General features: G+C 43.0%; 1 protein-coding gene across 1 annotated transcript in view; it reads left to right on the forward strand.

Annotated features, from left to right (window-relative positions):
• notch2 (notch receptor 2) overlaps window positions 1-14,163 on the forward strand; it is a 54,388-nt gene extending 40,225 nt beyond the window's left edge. Inside the window, exons 15-35 of the mRNA XM_034223507.1 lie at window positions 1,101-1,246; window positions 1,366-1,479; window positions 1,592-1,711; window positions 1,859-2,011; window positions 2,451-2,679; window positions 3,071-3,272; window positions 4,015-4,168; window positions 4,386-4,570; window positions 5,202-5,334; window positions 5,465-5,716; window positions 5,842-5,954; window positions 6,692-7,224; window positions 7,708-8,043; window positions 8,395-8,537; window positions 8,632-8,839; window positions 9,099-9,186; window positions 9,507-9,660; window positions 9,745-10,064; window positions 10,154-10,301; window positions 10,476-10,573; window positions 10,762-14,163. Coding sequence (XP_034079398.1) covers window positions 1,101-1,246; window positions 1,366-1,479; window positions 1,592-1,711; window positions 1,859-2,011; window positions 2,451-2,679; window positions 3,071-3,272; window positions 4,015-4,168; window positions 4,386-4,570; window positions 5,202-5,334; window positions 5,465-5,716; window positions 5,842-5,954; window positions 6,692-7,224; window positions 7,708-8,043; window positions 8,395-8,537; window positions 8,632-8,839; window positions 9,099-9,186; window positions 9,507-9,660; window positions 9,745-10,064; window positions 10,154-10,301; window positions 10,476-10,573; window positions 10,762-12,192 — 5,260 coding nt within the window. The 3' untranslated portion in view covers window positions 12,193-14,163. The remainder of the gene's footprint in view (window positions 1-1,100; window positions 1,247-1,365; window positions 1,480-1,591; window positions 1,712-1,858; window positions 2,012-2,450; window positions 2,680-3,070; window positions 3,273-4,014; window positions 4,169-4,385; window positions 4,571-5,201; window positions 5,335-5,464; window positions 5,717-5,841; window positions 5,955-6,691; window positions 7,225-7,707; window positions 8,044-8,394; window positions 8,538-8,631; window positions 8,840-9,098; window positions 9,187-9,506; window positions 9,661-9,744; window positions 10,065-10,153; window positions 10,302-10,475; window positions 10,574-10,761) is intronic.
• Window positions 14,164-17,757: the final 3,594 nt, after the last annotated feature.

Genomic DNA, 17,757 nt, shown 5'->3' on the forward strand with positions numbered 1-17,757 from the left:
TAAATAATAATTTAGAGTCATTTAATAAACTAAAGTATCCAGCCTGTTTTGAAAATGTAAGAAGTAGAAAGTAAAAAGTCGTGTACTTAAGTACAGTGACAAAGTATTTGTACACTACTTCCCACCTCTGATCTTATCTAACGCTTGAATATGATTAAGAGATAAAAAATAAGTTATAAAAGAAGGTCAACACTTACAAGGACGTGTAAATAAGTTAGAGCACTGTTTAAAGTGTTTTCAGATGTGCAAATAAAAATAAACAATAGCAGCATCAAGCCGAGCAGCAACTCAAAGTGAAAACCAGTAACAGTTTAGAATAGCTTAGTATCGCATTCAGACATGTTGTGCAATTACATGGGCCAACACATACCAGTTATTTAGTGGAATTCAAAAGTTCAATAGACAAAACAGTTGGGCCAACAGTTGGGCCAACAGCCAATTAATACTCTTTTTTGTCGTTAAGACATGTTTTAACACTTTTCTTTCAAAATGTACCTCTGCAAAACCTTTAATATGCAGTATCGGCACAACGATGTGTATACAACAATATTGTAGGAGGAAAAACGTTGATTTATTATTTTGATTATTTAATCATTTAATGTATGTAATGGAGTATAATTGATTGGTGTCAGTTGATCGGGATCCGCAGCCACGGTTGGGCGGAGCGGCTAATTGGTGCTGCGATTGCCTCAGCTGGTTAAAAGAGTCCTGCTGATTATACTCTGGGTTCTATTTTGGTTGTGTAGCCACACGGTTTTTTGACCACTGCAGAGAAGAGAAGATTTGTTTATTTAAGTGACGAAAACTGTTTCAACATCGTCTGGTAAGATACCTTCATTTGTGTTTAAAGAAGAGAACGAACAGTGAATAAATGGAAACGATAACATGGAAATAAATGTACCAAAAACAAAAAATATATCTCTGAGTGATGTGTGAGTGCGTCGGCCAGGCACTAAAACCAAAGAACAGAAAAGAGCTTAAGAAAGGTGGAAAGATTGCTCTTTTAAATATAATCCAATTAATAGCCTTTCCTAAAAAGATGCTGGTAGCTTCTGTTATTATTACTATAAAGTAATGTCTTGCCATTGTCTTATTTAAAGGTACCATTGTGAGTGTGAAGCTGGCTGGTTGGGAGAACACTGTGAGCAGGAAAAGGACGAGTGCCAGCCAAATCCGTGCCATAACGATGGCTCCTGTGTGGACAGACATAACGGCTTCACGTGCATGTGCCACTCTGGATTCAGAGGTAATCTTTTATAATAATACATTTCTGCATTTCATTTTCTTTAAACTTGGCAATCAAGAGAGGACACAGCACTGAATTCTAAAATGAAAAAATGTAAACCCCCACTCCTCTCTCATAAGGTAATAACTGTGAGATGAACATAGATGAATGTGCATCCGGGCCCTGTCAGAACCAAGGCGTTTGTATCGATGGAGTCAACAGTTATTCCTGCCAATGTAGTCCGCAATACAAAGGTTAGTGACATCACATTCCCACCATATCAGCATCCAATAGCATGCTTTGCAAACTGAATAAAGCAAAGATTCCCTTTTATCCATCCTTACAATGTGTGCTATGTCAAACTAGGCAAACAATGTGAGGTGGAACAGGATCCCTGCTCCTCTAAGCCTTGTGAGAGGGGAGGAGTGTGTAAACCATCTGCAGACTTCTCATCGTACACCTGTAAATGTGCCGCTGGCTGGGAAGGTATGTGTGCATTGCCAAATACTGTGTCTATTTGTCTGCCTATAGTTGAGTTATATGGACGTGAGATACAGTCTATGTCTCATATTATGTATTACTGCTACAACAATGCTGTACTAATATTTGGTTTGCTTGCTCCCGATTGTGTAGGTACACGCTGCAAGGAGGATGTGAATGAATGCAAAAGTTACCCGTGCAAAAATGGCGGTAACTGCGTGAACAACCAGGGCAGCTACACGTGTAAATGTATCTCGGGATACAGCGGACACAACTGTCAGACAGACATTGACGACTGCTCACCAAGTGAGTTTTACGTTGCATTCTAGTGGCTGTATACCCCGTATGAAAGCTGCCCCTCTGCATTTATTACGATTCCTATGTTATATTCTTTACTACCTGAAGATTGGAAATATCCTAATCCCTAGTGCGCTGTGAGTTACAAACGCCTGATTTCAAAATGTCTCAGATAAACAAGCTTGTTAAAATAAGGGCATGTGCTTTTGTACATCTTTTCAAGCCAAACTCTTGCTATACAATATATAGAATATACATAATAAGTTAGAATACATTATACAAATGCGCAAAGTAGTTATTGTTTTTCAGATATCAATACGTACGAATTGTAAAGGGTTATTGAAAGGAGAAAACAGTGGAGTCTGGTTTAAAAAAAAGGAAGCAAAGGCTATTTAAAATAAATAGTTGGTCATTCAAAGCCTCTGCTCCCTCCTTCTTCCCTCTGTAGGCCCGTGCCTCAATGGAGGCTCTTGTGTGGACCGTGTGTGGAGTTTCTATTGTGACTGCCGTGCGGGCTTTGAGGGGGAGCGCTGTGAGACCGAGGTGGACGAGTGCGACAGTCAGCCCTGCAGGAACGGGGCCATCTGCCGGGACTACGTCAACAGCTTTGTGTGCGAGTGCCGACCGGGCTTTGATGGAATCTTGTGTGAACACAACATCCTTGAATGTACTGAGAGGTGAGCCATTCATCCGAAGCCGGATCCATAATGCTTACATTTCCGTGCTTAAATGTTCTCATTTTTGGAAATGAAGTCTTTGTGGATGGCATCTACTGTATCTCCTGCAATGAGCAGATGGATGAATGGTACAATCAAATGTCCAAATTAAGGAATAGAAAACTTGAGGTTGAATATCAAGATTATTCTAGGTGCGTCTCATGACTGGCTGGAAGAAAAACCAAACATAAATAATGTTTCAAAAACAAGCCTGATTTTACAGGGGAATCAGCCAAAATCTGCAGATGTTGTGTTTCATTAGGCTGTGTGACTTTCATTTTACCTTTTTAATTTAAATATCTCTCAGCACTCAAGAAAATCAATAGTCACTTTTTTTCCTCCTTCCCACCAGTTCCTGTCTGAATAATGGGACATGCATTGATGACATTAACCAATTCTCCTGCCGATGCCGCCCTGGCTTTTACGGGACGTTCTGTGAGTTCGAGCAGAATGAGTGCGACTCTCAGCCATGTAAGAATGGAGGCACCTGCACCGATGGCCTGGGAACATACCGCTGCACCTGCCCCGTGGAATACAGTGGGCAGAACTGCCAGGTAAAGAGTCCCTGCTAGTGAACAGAGTGGATCAGCAGGTCATGTGTGTTCTTAGCGGTTTAATATTTGCTCACATTTAAAGGTCACCTATTGTGCAAAATCCACTTTGTCATGTCTTTCATACATAACCATGTGTCCCCTCTGTGGAAAGAGATTCTGAAAGTTTCAGGAAAAAAGATTCTCTCTCTCTTTGTTCTGATCCATTTATATAAAAACCTGTCTGAAAATGAGCTGATCAGATTTTGGCCACTTTATGATGTCATAACGATGTTTTGGCTTGTGTAACCATTAGCCAATCACCAACCAAGGTAATCCCCCCCCCTTATCACCTGAATCTCCTCCTTGAGCACCATTGTATTCTTTGTAACCAAATATCTCTGAGGGGCGTGGGGAGGGGCTCCTTATTTTCATCTAAAGTAACAGACAGAGAATCAGCACTTTTGAAACAGAGGGGATTATGGGGTGCTACAATAATCTGTTTGGTATTTCGAGGCAAACACTCCAGAGACATGTTTTGTATATATCTGATACCTATAATATATTGATTAAAAACAGTATAATAGGGGACTTTTAAGGAAAACAAAGTACCTGCACAGATTGTAGAGCTCTTTTTTGACATATTTGTGATAAGTCTATCTTAACGTATCTAACTCAAGAAGGTGGATAGATTGGTTGCAATTCTTTCTGTCTGTGTAACATTTATAATCAACTGTAACGCTTTCCTTTTGTTTGTCGTTTGCAGAACATGGTGAACCTTTGCAACCAGGTGCGCTGTCTTAACGGCGGCACCTGCTCACAGATATCCAAGACCTGGACCTGCCACTGTCAGATGGGATGGACTGGACTCTACTGCGATGTCCCCAACATGTCCTGCCAGGACTTTGCTGCCAGGAATGGTGAGGGACTCATTTAATGTAGTAGATATCTCAACGACCAACAACACCTTTTGAATCATTGGGATAAGAGCAGATATCATCCCTAATCCAGTAATAATGAATCTTTGTGACATATAGACATCAACAAAGTAAATGTGCACAGTTTTTCACTGTAACTGTACAGCAACTATCACATTCTTTGCTCACTATATGCCGCTCCTTTCCCACATTTCTGTAGGTTTTGAAGTTGAAAATGTGTGTAAGAGCGCCGGGCGGTGTGTGAATGTGGGTAACTCTCACCGGTGTCAGTGCCAGCCAGGATACACAGGCAGCTACTGTGCAGAGATGGTGGATGAGTGCCAGTCAAACCCTTGTCAGAACGGAGCTACGTGCAACGACTACCAGGGCACATATGAGTGCATAGTAAGTACATTACATTACATTGCATTTAGCTGACGCTTTTATCCAAAGTGACTTACAATAAGTGCATTCGACCAGGAAGATACAACCTTGAAGAAAACAGAATCATATAAGTACATCAGGTTTCATAGAGCCAAACATTTAAAGTGCTACTCAAGTGGCTATAGATAAGCCAGTCCTTTATTAGTATATAAGTGCTTTGTTAGTAATTATATCGCTCGAAGTGGAGTCGAAAGAGATGAGTGCACTCTCAATTGTCTGTGTGTAGATGTGTATTTGGTTTTTTGGTTTTTAACACCCATCTAGCACCACTATTACACCTGTTTTATACCCATATAACAATGTTATAGACCCTAGTTACACCAATGTAACAGCAATATTACACCATTATTACAATGTTATTACATCCATGTTAAACCATCATTACACCTCTACTACACCCATATTATAACCACGATACCCACAATGAACTTTTACTAAGCCCATATTGCACTGTTATTAAACCAGTATTATACCCATGTAACACCAATATTTCACCCATATTACACTGTTACTACAATGTTACTACACCCATTTGATTGGGTATCCCCAAGCATACAATGAGCTTATCTCTGTCTCTTGTTTCTCGCTCCAGTGTAAATCAGGCTACCAGGGTGTGAACTGTGAGTATGATGTTGATGAATGCCACTCTCAGCCCTGCCTGCACGGAGGAAAATGTATCAACCGCATCAATCGCTTCACCTGCGTCTGCCGAACTGGAACGCATGGTAAGTGTGTATGATAAATATATACACATTACACACAGTCACAGGATGATTAATACTGTTCCTTTAAACATCCACAAAGCAGCTTTTCTGGGCTACACACAGTCATATCCGTCTGTTCTCTGATCTGTAGGGTACCTGTGTGAAGTGAACGTGGACGACTGTGCTCCCAAGCCTGGCTCCTTTGAACCTCGCTGTCTGAATGGAGGACAGTGTGTGGACGGTGTGGGCCGCTACACATGCTCCTGCCCTCCAGGATTCGTTGGAGAGCACTGCGAGGGGGATCTCAATGAATGCCTTTCCACGCCCTGCCACGCCCCCGGCAGCCTGGACTGTGTGCAGCTGGTCAATGACTACCAGTGTCGCTGTCGCCTTGGATACACAGGTAAATTACCAAAAAGCAGCTTGTCTTGTAATGTTGTATGTAAGACAAACCAGCAAGGCATCAGTGTGTTGGGGTTTTAGTAATTATGCAAAATGTTTTCAGTTGACTTATTAATTATTTTTCAGGTCGTCATTGTGAGTCCATGGTGGACCTTTGTCTGTCGAAGCCGTGCCATAACGGCGCCATCTGCTCTATGAACATGAGCTCAGGACATGGCTACACCTGCTCCTGTGTTCCCGTAAGTTTCTTTAATGTCTCTCTTTTTCCGGTATCATCAATCCTTTCTCCTCTTTTATGCTAGCTTCTATTCATTTCTCAGTTAAAACAGGCTTTAGTGTTAGGCTACACTTTTGTTTAAACTGCATGCCATGTGAATACAGAAAGGTTGACGCTGGAAACTAAATGCAGAGCGTTTAAATAAAGAGTGCCATGATGTGAGAAAAATAAATATTGACTTTGGCAGAGAAAACAGACATTCTTCCAATTTGAAGATATGTTTCTATTAGTCTATTGGATACGAAACGTCCCTCCAGTGGATGTCAACTCTGGTTAATAGGAATCATGGCTTACCTGCTTTATGTGTTCACCTATTTTATCTATTTTATCTACTTCTCATAGTAAAGTTATCAATTTGTATTAAGATATACTGAGTGACTTCAGAAGATAATAGAAGTACACCGGTGGCTGACATTACTACCTCAATGTTTTCCTTTCTTTTGTTCTTAGACTAAAATCTCTTTGCACAATGTCCTTGTTTTTCTCTCCACTAACTTCTTGCTCCCTTTCTTATTCTCACGCTTGCTTCAGAGGGCCACACCATGGCTCAGGTACAGTAGACAAGCAGCAGATTCATAGGAGAACCTAGATCAATAGAATAGTAGTTATAATCGTTTTTATATTAAAATAAGAGTTGTATTGGCCCTTTGCAAATGTCTATATTACGAGCACTCTTGAATAACATGTTGTGTTTTTTAGGGCTTCACTGGGTTCAACTGTGGCGAAATGGAGGGCCACAGTTGTACAAAGCAACGTTGCCAGAATGGTGGGCGTTGTGTCGAGTCACCCGGGGTCCCCCTGCGCTGCGAGTGCCAGGCCGGATTCAGCGGAACCCATTGTGAGAAAGAACAGAGGTGTCCATGGACCTGCCAGAACGGAGGAACCTGCATCAAAGACCCAACCAACCCATACCATTACAAATGCCAGTGTCAAATGTACTTCACTGGACAATACTGCGAGAACAAACCACTCGTACCACGCACACCAACCTGCCCCTATCCGGAGTGTGCGGGGCGTCGAGGAGATAGCGTGTGTGACGGTCATTGTAACAACCATGAATGTCAGTGGGACGGAGGCGACTGCTCACTCAAGTGGCCGCAGCCTTGGGAAAACTGCACCGCCAGTATTCCCTGCTGGGATCTCTTCAAGGATGGACATTGTGATAAGGCGTGCAACAACGCCGGGTGCCTCTTTGACGGCTTTGATTGCATGGAAACCACACCTACCTGCAAGTATGTGACCCTATATATATATTATTTTTTTATATAAGATATCTTTATCATAGATTGTGCATAGATTATGTATCATTTACACAAGTTTTACATTGATCCTCATGGTTTCCAAACATGATGAAACAATGTCCCCAAAAGGGCAAATTTAAATATGACCTATATGTACATACACATACATTGTCCTAATATACACACGAACATACACAGGAAATAAAACAAATAATACATAAAGTCATTAATGCCCTCCCCCCCAAAATAACTCAACATTACTTGGCCTAGGAAGAACAGTCCAAACAAATATTGGATATTCTAGGTCCGACATATTGGAGAAATAAAGACCACACCTCGTACAATATACCACTTTTGCCTCCTAGACCAGTATGTTAAATATTCCATGGGTAAAAGGCCATTGCTGTTGCTTCAAAAAAGTCCCAAATACTTTAAAGCCAGATCACCCAACATCATTCTTCTGTCTATTTTCAGGTATGACAAGTACTGTGAAGACCACTTTGGGAACAGCGTCTGTGACAAGAGCTGCCACACGGAGGCCTGCGGCTGGGACGGGCTGGACTGCTCGGCTGACCTTCCCCCTAAAGATGTGTTTGGAACGCTGGTCATCGTGGTTCGCCTGCAGCCCAAGGAGCTGCTCGGAGACCTGAAGGGTTTCCTGCGGTCCCTGGGAGCTGTGCTGCACACCAACCTGCGAGTGAAGCTGGACGATAAGAGGCAGCCGATGGTGTACGCTTACTACTGGGATGTGAACGAACAACATAAACAGCTGGAGAGGAGAAAGAGGGAGCTGGAGAAGGAGGTTATAGGGTAAAGATATTCATGATGCTGTAATCACATACTTATTCAGCTGTCTTCAAATATTTTATTGATTTTTGTTTTTTTTCACACAAAAGCAAGTGATACAAAGTATGTACATTCGGTTCGAATTCACAAAGTAATGATATTTACAGCCCATGCTGACAAATTTAAATCTCCATCCCACCATTTACCCACCCACCCATTAGCCTATTGAGTTACAGGTTGTAGAGTACATTAACAATAAATAAAGAAGGAGAATAATCAGATAGTATTGTTCGTTACTAAATTAGTGCAAGGGGGGGAAAAAGAAAACAAGAAAAAACACTTTATTATAACACTGTTTTTACTTCTGATCCGCAGATCTGTGGTGCACCTGGAGCTTGATAACCGTGAATGCGCGAAGACCTCTACCAACTGTTTCAAAGACACTAACGAGACTGCCAGATTCCTCGCAGCGTCTCAAATCAAGTCTGGACTGCCCTACCCTCTGGTGTCTGTAAGCAGTAAGTAGACCTCTCATTTAGAAGTAAACAGAGTTCAACTGGTTTGTTTTAAATTAAATGAAGACAGTAAAACTAATATTTGATTTATGTCCAGGTACAGATCCAATTCCATGTTGTGGGCCACCGATTGAGTGGATCCTGGTCGGAGTGGCAGTGGTTATTATTCTGCTCATCCTGGTGCTGGGGATGCTGGCCGCCAAGAGGAAGCACAAACATGGTCACCTGTGGCTTCCCGATGGCTTCTCGGCCAATAAGAACGACAAAAGGAGAGAGCCTGTCGGTCAGGATGACCTTGACATGAAGTGAGTAAATAAACAGACAGCTTGTGTTAGAGAGAATTTAAATGAAGATTAATGAAGACAACTACTGTACGGGAATTCATACCAGAGTGAAATGTAGGGTCTCTCAAATGTGAACAAGTATCTATCACACAGCTGCTTGTTAACAATAATGCTGTTTGATTGTGAAAAAGAGCATAGCTGGAACATTGGATGCATGCCGAGTCTTGAGAATTGTTACTGTTGTTCAAACTTATATATATTTTCTTTTATCTCATATCAGGAACTTCAAGACCCAGGATGGAGCCATGATTGATGGAGGTCAAAGTCAGAGATGGCTGGAAGATGAGGTCCCATCTAAGAAACAAAGAGTAAGTGAATTGAAAAGGGAAATAAAGCTGAGGGATTGGAGTAGTTGAGTAAGTTTATACTTACTAGAATGAGGGTGTTCTCTGTTGTCTTCATTTTCTTTTAGAGGCAGAGCAGGCCAAATTAGATCACTTAAAGCATAGATACAAAACATGTACTTGTAGCTTGTCAGGAAGGAGGTTAAACAAACCCTATAGAAAAGACAACAATGGGTTTAAGGTATAGATTGGGGGAGTTCAATTCAATCGGAGAAGAAAGATTAGAAACATTGGGAAAGTCTTTTGGTTGATCTGAATGTTTCAAGTTCTGTTGCTTTTTATAGACTGAAGACAAACCCTTGCTGCCCATTGCTATGGATGGAGGTGTTGACCGCAGGGAGTGGACCCTGCAGCATCGCAAGGCTGCGGACATCTCCCTCACCCCCCCTCAGGCCGACCTGGATGCTGACTGTCTGGATGTTAATGTCAAAGGACCTGGTGAGAAAAAAGTTCCTACTGTATAAACCTCCATACCTAATTAATTGAAAGAACTGCTGTGATAATGGACTCCTTTTCCCTCAGATGGCTGCACTCCACTGATGTTGGCAACGCTGCGTAATGGTGGAGGCCCGGACTGCAGCCTGCATGGAGAGGAGGAGGAAGACAGTGGAGGAGATGAACCAGGACCGAGTGTGATTTCAGACCTCATCTCTCAGGGTGCATCTCTGATGGCGCAGACAGATCGTACAGGAGAGACGGCGCTCCACCTGGCGGCCCGCTACGCCCGCGCTGATGCTGCTAAGAGACTGCTGGACGCTGGAACGGATCCCAATGTGCACGACAACATGGGCCGAACTCCACTGCATGCTGCTGTGGCGGCGGATGCTCAGGGAGTCTTCCAGGTGAGACCACAGAATCAGTTATAAACTTGAAGTTATTCTGCATCACTGCGGTCTGTCGTGATCTCATGTGTCTGTGTCTTCTCTCTCAGATTTTGATCCGTAATCGTGCAACAGAACTGGATTCCAGGATGAATGACGGCACTACTCCACTGGTGCTGGCAGCAAGGCTCGCTGTGGAGGGCATGGTGGAAGAGCTGATCCACTGCCACGCTGACATCAATGCTGTGGACGACCACGGTCAGTGAACCTCTCATATAATCACTCTTCCTGTGTAATGTCTTGATTTTGTATTACAAGTCATTGGCTGTTTGCAATTACATCTTAAAATTAAGTAAACGTTTCTTCAGAAATAAATGAGTTGCATAAATTCAGCCTAATTTCTGTCCTTTTTTCACCGTCTTAACATTTTAGGCAAATCCGCTCTGCACTGGGCGGCTGCAGTTAATAATGTGGAGGCCACTCTTGTGCTTTTGAAGAATGGAGCCAACCGTGACATGCAAGACAATAAGGTCTGTTATTATGTTTTCAATGTTTCTATAATTACATTTCTAATCTAATTTTACTCTAGAAACAAAGGTGCAATAAAATCTGTATCAAATAAAATCATCAGGTTTATAAACGTGCCGATTAAATTGAGAGTCTATTCAAAACAGATATTTTTTGTATTCAAACATGCTGCTTGCTATGTTTTCTTCAGGAGGAGACGCCACTGTTTCTGGCAGCCAGAGAGGGCAGCTTTGAGGCGGCTCAGGTTCTCCTCGACCATTACTCCAACCGGGACATCACGGATCACCTGGACCGGCTGCCCCGCGACACTGCTCAAGAGCGCATGCATCACGACATCGTGCGTCTGCTGGACCAGTACAACCTGGTTCACAGTCCACACAACGGCCCTAACCACATGGGCGGAGGAAACTCCTCTGTGATGTGCGGGGCCAACGGAGCTGGATACATCGGCATGCGCCCCGGGGCTCAGGGGAAGAAGAACAGGAGGGGTGGAGGTGGAGCAAAGGTGGGAGGTGGAGCTGGTAATGCTAAGGAGCTAAAAGACATGAAAGCAAAGCGAAGAAAGAAGCCGGCCGGAGGAGAGGCGCCGGCTGCAGCTGCTGGAGCGGGAGGAGGAAGTGGAGCAGGAGGTGGAGCAGCAACAGCCGGAGGGAACACAAACGGCGTTAAGGCAGCAGGACTTCCAGAGAGCTCCATCACCATGTCGCCTGTCGACTCCCTGGAATCACCGCACTCGTACACAGGAGACGTGTCCGGCACCGTCTCCACCACAGCCAACTCCCCTCCCCTCCTGAGCAGCCCCACCTCCAGACCCATGCTGCCCCCCGTCAGCCACATGCTGGGGCAGCAGCAGAGCTGGGTGCCCATGACCAAGCACGGCTACAGCGGCCACATGTTCGGCCTGGTGCCGCACCAGATGGGGGGGTCACACTCCGGCATGGGCCAGCACCACGGCCAGGGCGCCATGCTGACCCCCATGAACGTCACCATGAGCAGGGAGCAGCTGCCGCCCATCGTCACGTTCCAGATGATGGCGCCTGGGGGGGGCCAGGCCATGCTGAAGCAGCCTCAGCAGGGGCCGGTCCCTCAGTCCCAGGGGCCGATCCAGAGCCAGGCTCACTCCCAGCAGGGGCCAGGCCAGCTGCGGTGCTCCCAGGCTCTCATGTACCAGATGCCCGAGCAGATGAGCAGGGGGCACGGGATGTCTCATGCCATGCAGCACCCCCACACCGTCGGCCACGGGGGGATCGAGGGCCAGTCACGGCAGCTGCCCTCCTATCCACCCATGCAGAGCCCTGTGGATAAATACCCCACTCCCCCCTCCCAGCACAGTTTCACCACCACCGGCTCGGAGGGCACCACCCCCGGTCACTCCGCACACCCGCCAAGCGAGCACCCGTATCTCACGCCGTCGCCCGAGTCCCCGGACCCCTGGTCGTCCTCTTCGCCGCACTCCAACTCGGACTGGTCTGATGTCACCACCAGCCCCACCCCTCTGGGGAACCCCCACCACGCACTGCCGTCTTCACACCGCACACACATTCCAGAGCAGGCGCAGTCGCAGCAGATGCAGCCGGCCGCCCAGCAGCCGCAGCACGGCAACATGCAGGTGTTTGCGTAGGCCGGTCGGAGGAAAGCATAAACAGACTGAACAGACTTCATTCTAATAATCTCCCCCTTTATGTTTTCTTCTTCTCTTTGCACTTAAGAAAACTGTTGTATAGTTTCTAAATTGAGTATTATCAGCTAGATAGATCACAAGTTCTCAATAGCAAAAAACATGCAGTTAGCTGTCAATCACAAGTTCAATCAGTTCCTGTCTACTTCCTGTGATCCCGGCCGAGCATCCTCTGCTCTCTGTTGGATAAATCAAGACTTTTCTTTTCGGCTTTTCGCACACAAACTGTTTATCGAGGGATCAACGAGGAAGTGCCGACCAGATGGCGACCGGCTTTTATTGCTTCAGAGAAACAGACTGTTGAGATGGACAGTGAGACGTGGCAGAGGACACTCTGAACTGATATTGTCTGCTTTTTAGGTCATTTTCTTTTCGCTACACGCTATCCTTATGTGTTGTTTAATGTGATAAGCCTGTCAATACTAACTCATCGTCGCAACCCTTCACTCTATCTTTTTAAATACGATGGCTCACGGTCAGTTGATGGTATAATTCAGCAAAACTACCTAGTTGTTGCTTCTTCTTTTTTTAGTTCATGCATTGTTTTAATGTGCTAAAGGGGGAATTTTATAAATGTATGTTGCATTACTAGAAAGACAAACATCAAGTAAATTACAGATTATATATAAATGCACACAGATGCATCTTGTTACTAAATGGCTCTACACGCTAACAAAGGTTTTTTACTTAGTTATAGAAGTGTTTTCCATCAAATGTCTAAACACACAGAAGGTTTAATAAATGCAGTTTTTATTTCCATGCTGTGGGTGCAGGGAGACCAGTGTATGTTTTAAAGGTAGTTACTGTTACAGAAATGCAAAAGAGTTGATTTGAAAACCAAATCAGAGTCAATGTGGATGCAGTTAGCATGTCTTGCTACAGACGGTGCCACTATATCTCATGTGTTGTTGAGGGATTCATTAAGCTTGACAAACTTTATGCAAAAACATACAGTAGTTGTAGTATGTTATATGATGAAATGTACATAGACTTACAGCACATTTTGCTTGTTATTACTGAGTTCGGTTTTGCAAAGACATGTTGTTAAAATGTTTTTTTTATATGAATTCTGTTCGCACTTCTCGAATGATTCTGAATGTTACAGAGGTGCAAGTTTTTATCTTTAAACCGCCTCCTTGCTAAATGTTTTTTTTCATTTCTGAAATCATTTAACCAGTTTTGCCTTTTTGCTTAACTACAATCAGTGTATCTCTGCACCTTTGTAATTGTAATGATTCATAAACCAAGTCTGGAGGTAAGTAAGGTTTGATAAAGTTTTGTTTTTTTGTCTTCCTTCTTAACGTTGATCATAGCTTTGTGTGACTGCTCTGTAAAAGCAGACAATCATTCACCGTTTTATTTTTGAAACTTACAAAAAAGGAACACCAGTGTCTCTTAAGACCAAATGATTATTATTTGTTCTACCAAAACTGTCCAAATCTGTATTAGTAGTAGTTGTTTTGGTTATTTTTCTGATTTGTAAAAGACAAAAAGTTAGACACGTAGCAAACTCATCAATTACCAAGAAATTATGTTTTAGTTTTAATTACTACTGCAAGTGTCTCTGTAAACGAAGCAAAATGTCCATCATATACCCACTAAATTACACACCAGGGTCTTTTAATCTGTACTGTAAATGTAAGTGTCATCCAGCATTTTTATACGAATTGAGCATCTCAGTTCCCGTTCATATGCAAGCCCATGCATCTATTTTCTGTATATAAAATGTTCTTTTTTTAATTGTACTTTCTTCTGTTAACCAAATAGCCTATAATATACATGCCATATGAAGTAGTTGTCACCATGTTTGTATAAGGTAGAAGAACTAATGAAAAAACAAGTTGTCCTTTTGTCAAAAAAACCAAATGATCAACCAAATATGCTTATTGAAATAAAGCCCAGATCTTCATAGACTTTTGCACCTCCGTCTCTTTTTTTCAGGAACAATGCTGGTGTTTATAATTGTTTTACAATGGTTTCACATAGAAAAGAATGTCACATAAGTATAAAATGAAAAAATATCAACATTTTACATAATAGAAAAGTGTTTAGAAAACTATTTTGCTGTCCCTTCAGGTTACAAAATACGGGTTTATACATACACAAAAATATATATGAACCCAATCATCTCAAATAATCTTTCCAATGTTAGGAACACTGAATCAAAGTCAATGGTTTTTAATAGTGCATGTTATTCTGCAGTTAGTATTGGAAAGACATTTTCTTCAAGTCGAGGTGGAGGAGGTACTTACTGTATGCTTCACTTATATAGAAGTTGAAATAGCGTGGTATAAAAAGACTGTCATTGGTAGAAGCAGTTGTTTCAAAATGTTACTTCACTAGTATATAATAACAGAAGTAAACATTCATGCAAAGAGCTGTTTTTACTGTTCATTAAAGCATTTAATGTTGTAATTTGTCAATATGGAGTGGATGTAACATACTTTATTTAAACCATGGTATATTAGCAGCATACTGCATCATATATTACAAGATTATTATAATTCAGGGTGTCTTAAAAAGTGTTAAAAGTTGATAAATCAATTTAGCGAAAATTAAGGCTATTAAAAAGTAGGCCTATTAAACGGCCTTTTCCAAGGTATTAAGAAGGTCCACAGCAACGACAACATGAAACACCCTTTAATTTACTGCAACGACATGTCGGGAAACCCCCTCAAGGCGTAAAATGCTGCTTCTTATTTTAAAGTGGACCTATCATGCTATATTTTAACAATATATTGTAGGGCCATACCTACATAAAACATGTCTGTGAAGTTTTTTTTTCAAAATACCAAACAGATCATGCATTTTAGCCATGCCTCATTTTGCTCTTTCCAGCCCTGTTTTTGCAGGGGCTGATTCTGTGACGTAGCTTAAAGTAAACAGATATTGTTCTAAACTGTATTGAAGTGAACATGTATTATTTGGGACTGTTTTAAAGTAATCCTATATATATAAGCCTTCTCACACTTACACTCAATGACCCAGATACCCTGCTACACACACATACACCTCTTTCTATCAGCACACACACACACACACACACACACATACACCTCCTCTCACCAGCACACACACATGTTCTTTTCAAGGTTCTTTCTGGGGCCAATATAATCTCAAGCACCAATATATCTGTGTACAATGTTTGATACCAATATATCTGTGTACAATGTTTGATTGTTTGGGAAGGAATAGTTTGTGTGAAATCTTCCTTGGGAAAGTAAAGGAGTTAACCCAGGTATAAGATAAAAAGTGATTCTGACCTTGTATAGTTCCGAGGCTCTCACGCTCTGTTCAGAAGAAAAATACTTTTTCCCAGAACTCTGATTCGCTGTATTGGGCCCGACCCAAAGTGAATCCAACCAGTAAGAACACCTAGGGGAGTGAGCAACTGACCCAAACTCCTCCCCACGGACTCTTTGATTCGCTTAGGAGTAAAATGGGACGGAAGAGCCGACACACATCTCCGCCCCAAATATATCCATATATACTGTTGTTTATTCATGCAAAAATGCCCCCTGTTTCTGACTGGCTGGTCCCGATATCTGTATCGCATGGCAGTAGAGCGGGGAGCCTGGAGTGCTCTGTTACAGGGCACTCTGTATTTCGTATTGTGTTTTTTACCATTAAAATCAGATTATTGTTATAACTTTTATGCCGGTGTTTTGAACTCCTTCTCTTATTAATCTGACCAGGCTCATCTAACAGACGGCGCGGAGCAGAAGTGGGCTTTAAGCCACCACTATTGTGTTTGCTTCTACAAGCTTTAATGCAAATGAGCTGCAGCTGACCACGCCACCCTGCAGGAGAGGGGAGCGTGCTTTGAGATCAGCTGCTGGGCTGTCAGAAGAGGGGGAGAAAAAGAGATCTACGTCCTCTGTGTTTTATTCTTATATGATTATATAGAGTCATTATTCATTTGTTTTAAAGCTCAATAAATAACAAAGAAGACCTTTGACCGGCACTTTTCTAATTTTGTCCGGAAGATTTAAACTTTAACGGACATGTTGACCAGCGAAAAATCTAACTGAAACTCTGCCGCACGGTCCCCTCGTTCCTTGGAAGAGGCGGAGAGGTGGGTGTTTGTCATCTCCTGGTGGAATACCGGAGAGAATTACATTGCTTGCCTCGACGGGGAGGGATTGCATTGAATTACAGCAGCAGGAGGCGCAAACACTTGCCTCGGGAAGGGAGAAAAAGGGCCACAGAGGAGAATAAACAGAAGGGCAACCATGCGCGGGAAGTCTTCTTCGCTGCTTTTGTCGCCACTTACAGGCCTGGCATATGTACTACAGCGTCTCCAGCGCTTTCGTGCGGCAATGGCCGGCCGTGGCCCAACCCCACATTCCCCTTTAGGTGGAGAGTTGGCCATATAGGCGGAGCTCCTCGTTCCTGACATCAGAGAATTTTCAAATCTGTATCAGTCTGTGTCAGATCCGTTGCAGCCCCGTTTTTAGAGATTTGGGTATGGAGGAAAAGAGAGAGGGTTGTGTTTTCTGACACTTGGTGAGTTCCCTGACACACCGGGGACACATTCATGTATAAAAGACGTAGGTCTACAAAAGTGCATTTTGCATGATAAGTCCACTTTAAGTTTCGTTGCCTTGCTCTGGGGGGTGATGAAAGCTGGTTCGAGGGGCCCCCACAGACTCTAGAATCGCCACTGTCGATGGGGATCAAAGCCGTCCGGTCCCACATGCTAAGTGCTAGCCAGAAAGCCGCGGCGTTTAGTCCCGACTCTCCCGATGGCCAATCCGTGCCTCCCCTGACTGCACATCGCTGAAACACACCGCTGCAGTGCAGACTCTCTGCACGGAGGAGAAGCGGAGTCCGGGCGATGCTGCTCCTCCAAGGAAGAGACACACGTTCACTAAAAGCAAAAAGAAACGATATCCGGTCACAGATATCTGCTATTTTAAAGTAAAGTCAACACATACCGACCCTAAATATAGTCTATATTAAGAACGAGAAAAGTCTTAATATATATATCGTTTTTAGTAAACATGACAAATGTGCGAGGGTGATGACGTCAGAGAATCGTCCTATGTGCCGGGGTTTAGCCCCGGACAGCCCGGCCCAATGTAACCCCTGGGTATTTGTGAGGGAGCTCCTATATGGCATTACCCCGCTGATGCTCACCAAAGTTTAATATATTTCATAGTTCAAAGTTTTGTCAATTGCTTTGTTTATTGGTCAAATACTGGTTTCTTATGGTTTCTGAGGAGTTTTACTGGAATGAAAGACCACAAAGTGTGTCAACAAAAGCAAAAAAGCAGCTTACTGCATTAAACCTGACCTTGACAGAGAGGTTGCAGTTCATGTGGAGAGGAGGCTTCAGTAATCTGTCTGTTTTATCTTTTGGGAACAATGCCTAAATCAAATACTACTTTCTAATGGTTTCTTTTTCTAATAAACCCTGCATTGTGTTGGTCACACAATTCATTTTCTTGTGCTTTGTTCTATCTGAATTATGATAAGGAGTTATCACAAGCTGTTTAGTTATGCTAT

The sequence above is a fragment of the Gymnodraco acuticeps genome, unplaced genomic scaffold (assembly GCF_902827175.1).
Source record: "Gymnodraco acuticeps unplaced genomic scaffold, fGymAcu1.1, whole genome shotgun sequence".
Taxonomy (NCBI): domain Eukaryota; kingdom Metazoa; phylum Chordata; class Actinopteri; order Perciformes; family Bathydraconidae; genus Gymnodraco; species Gymnodraco acuticeps.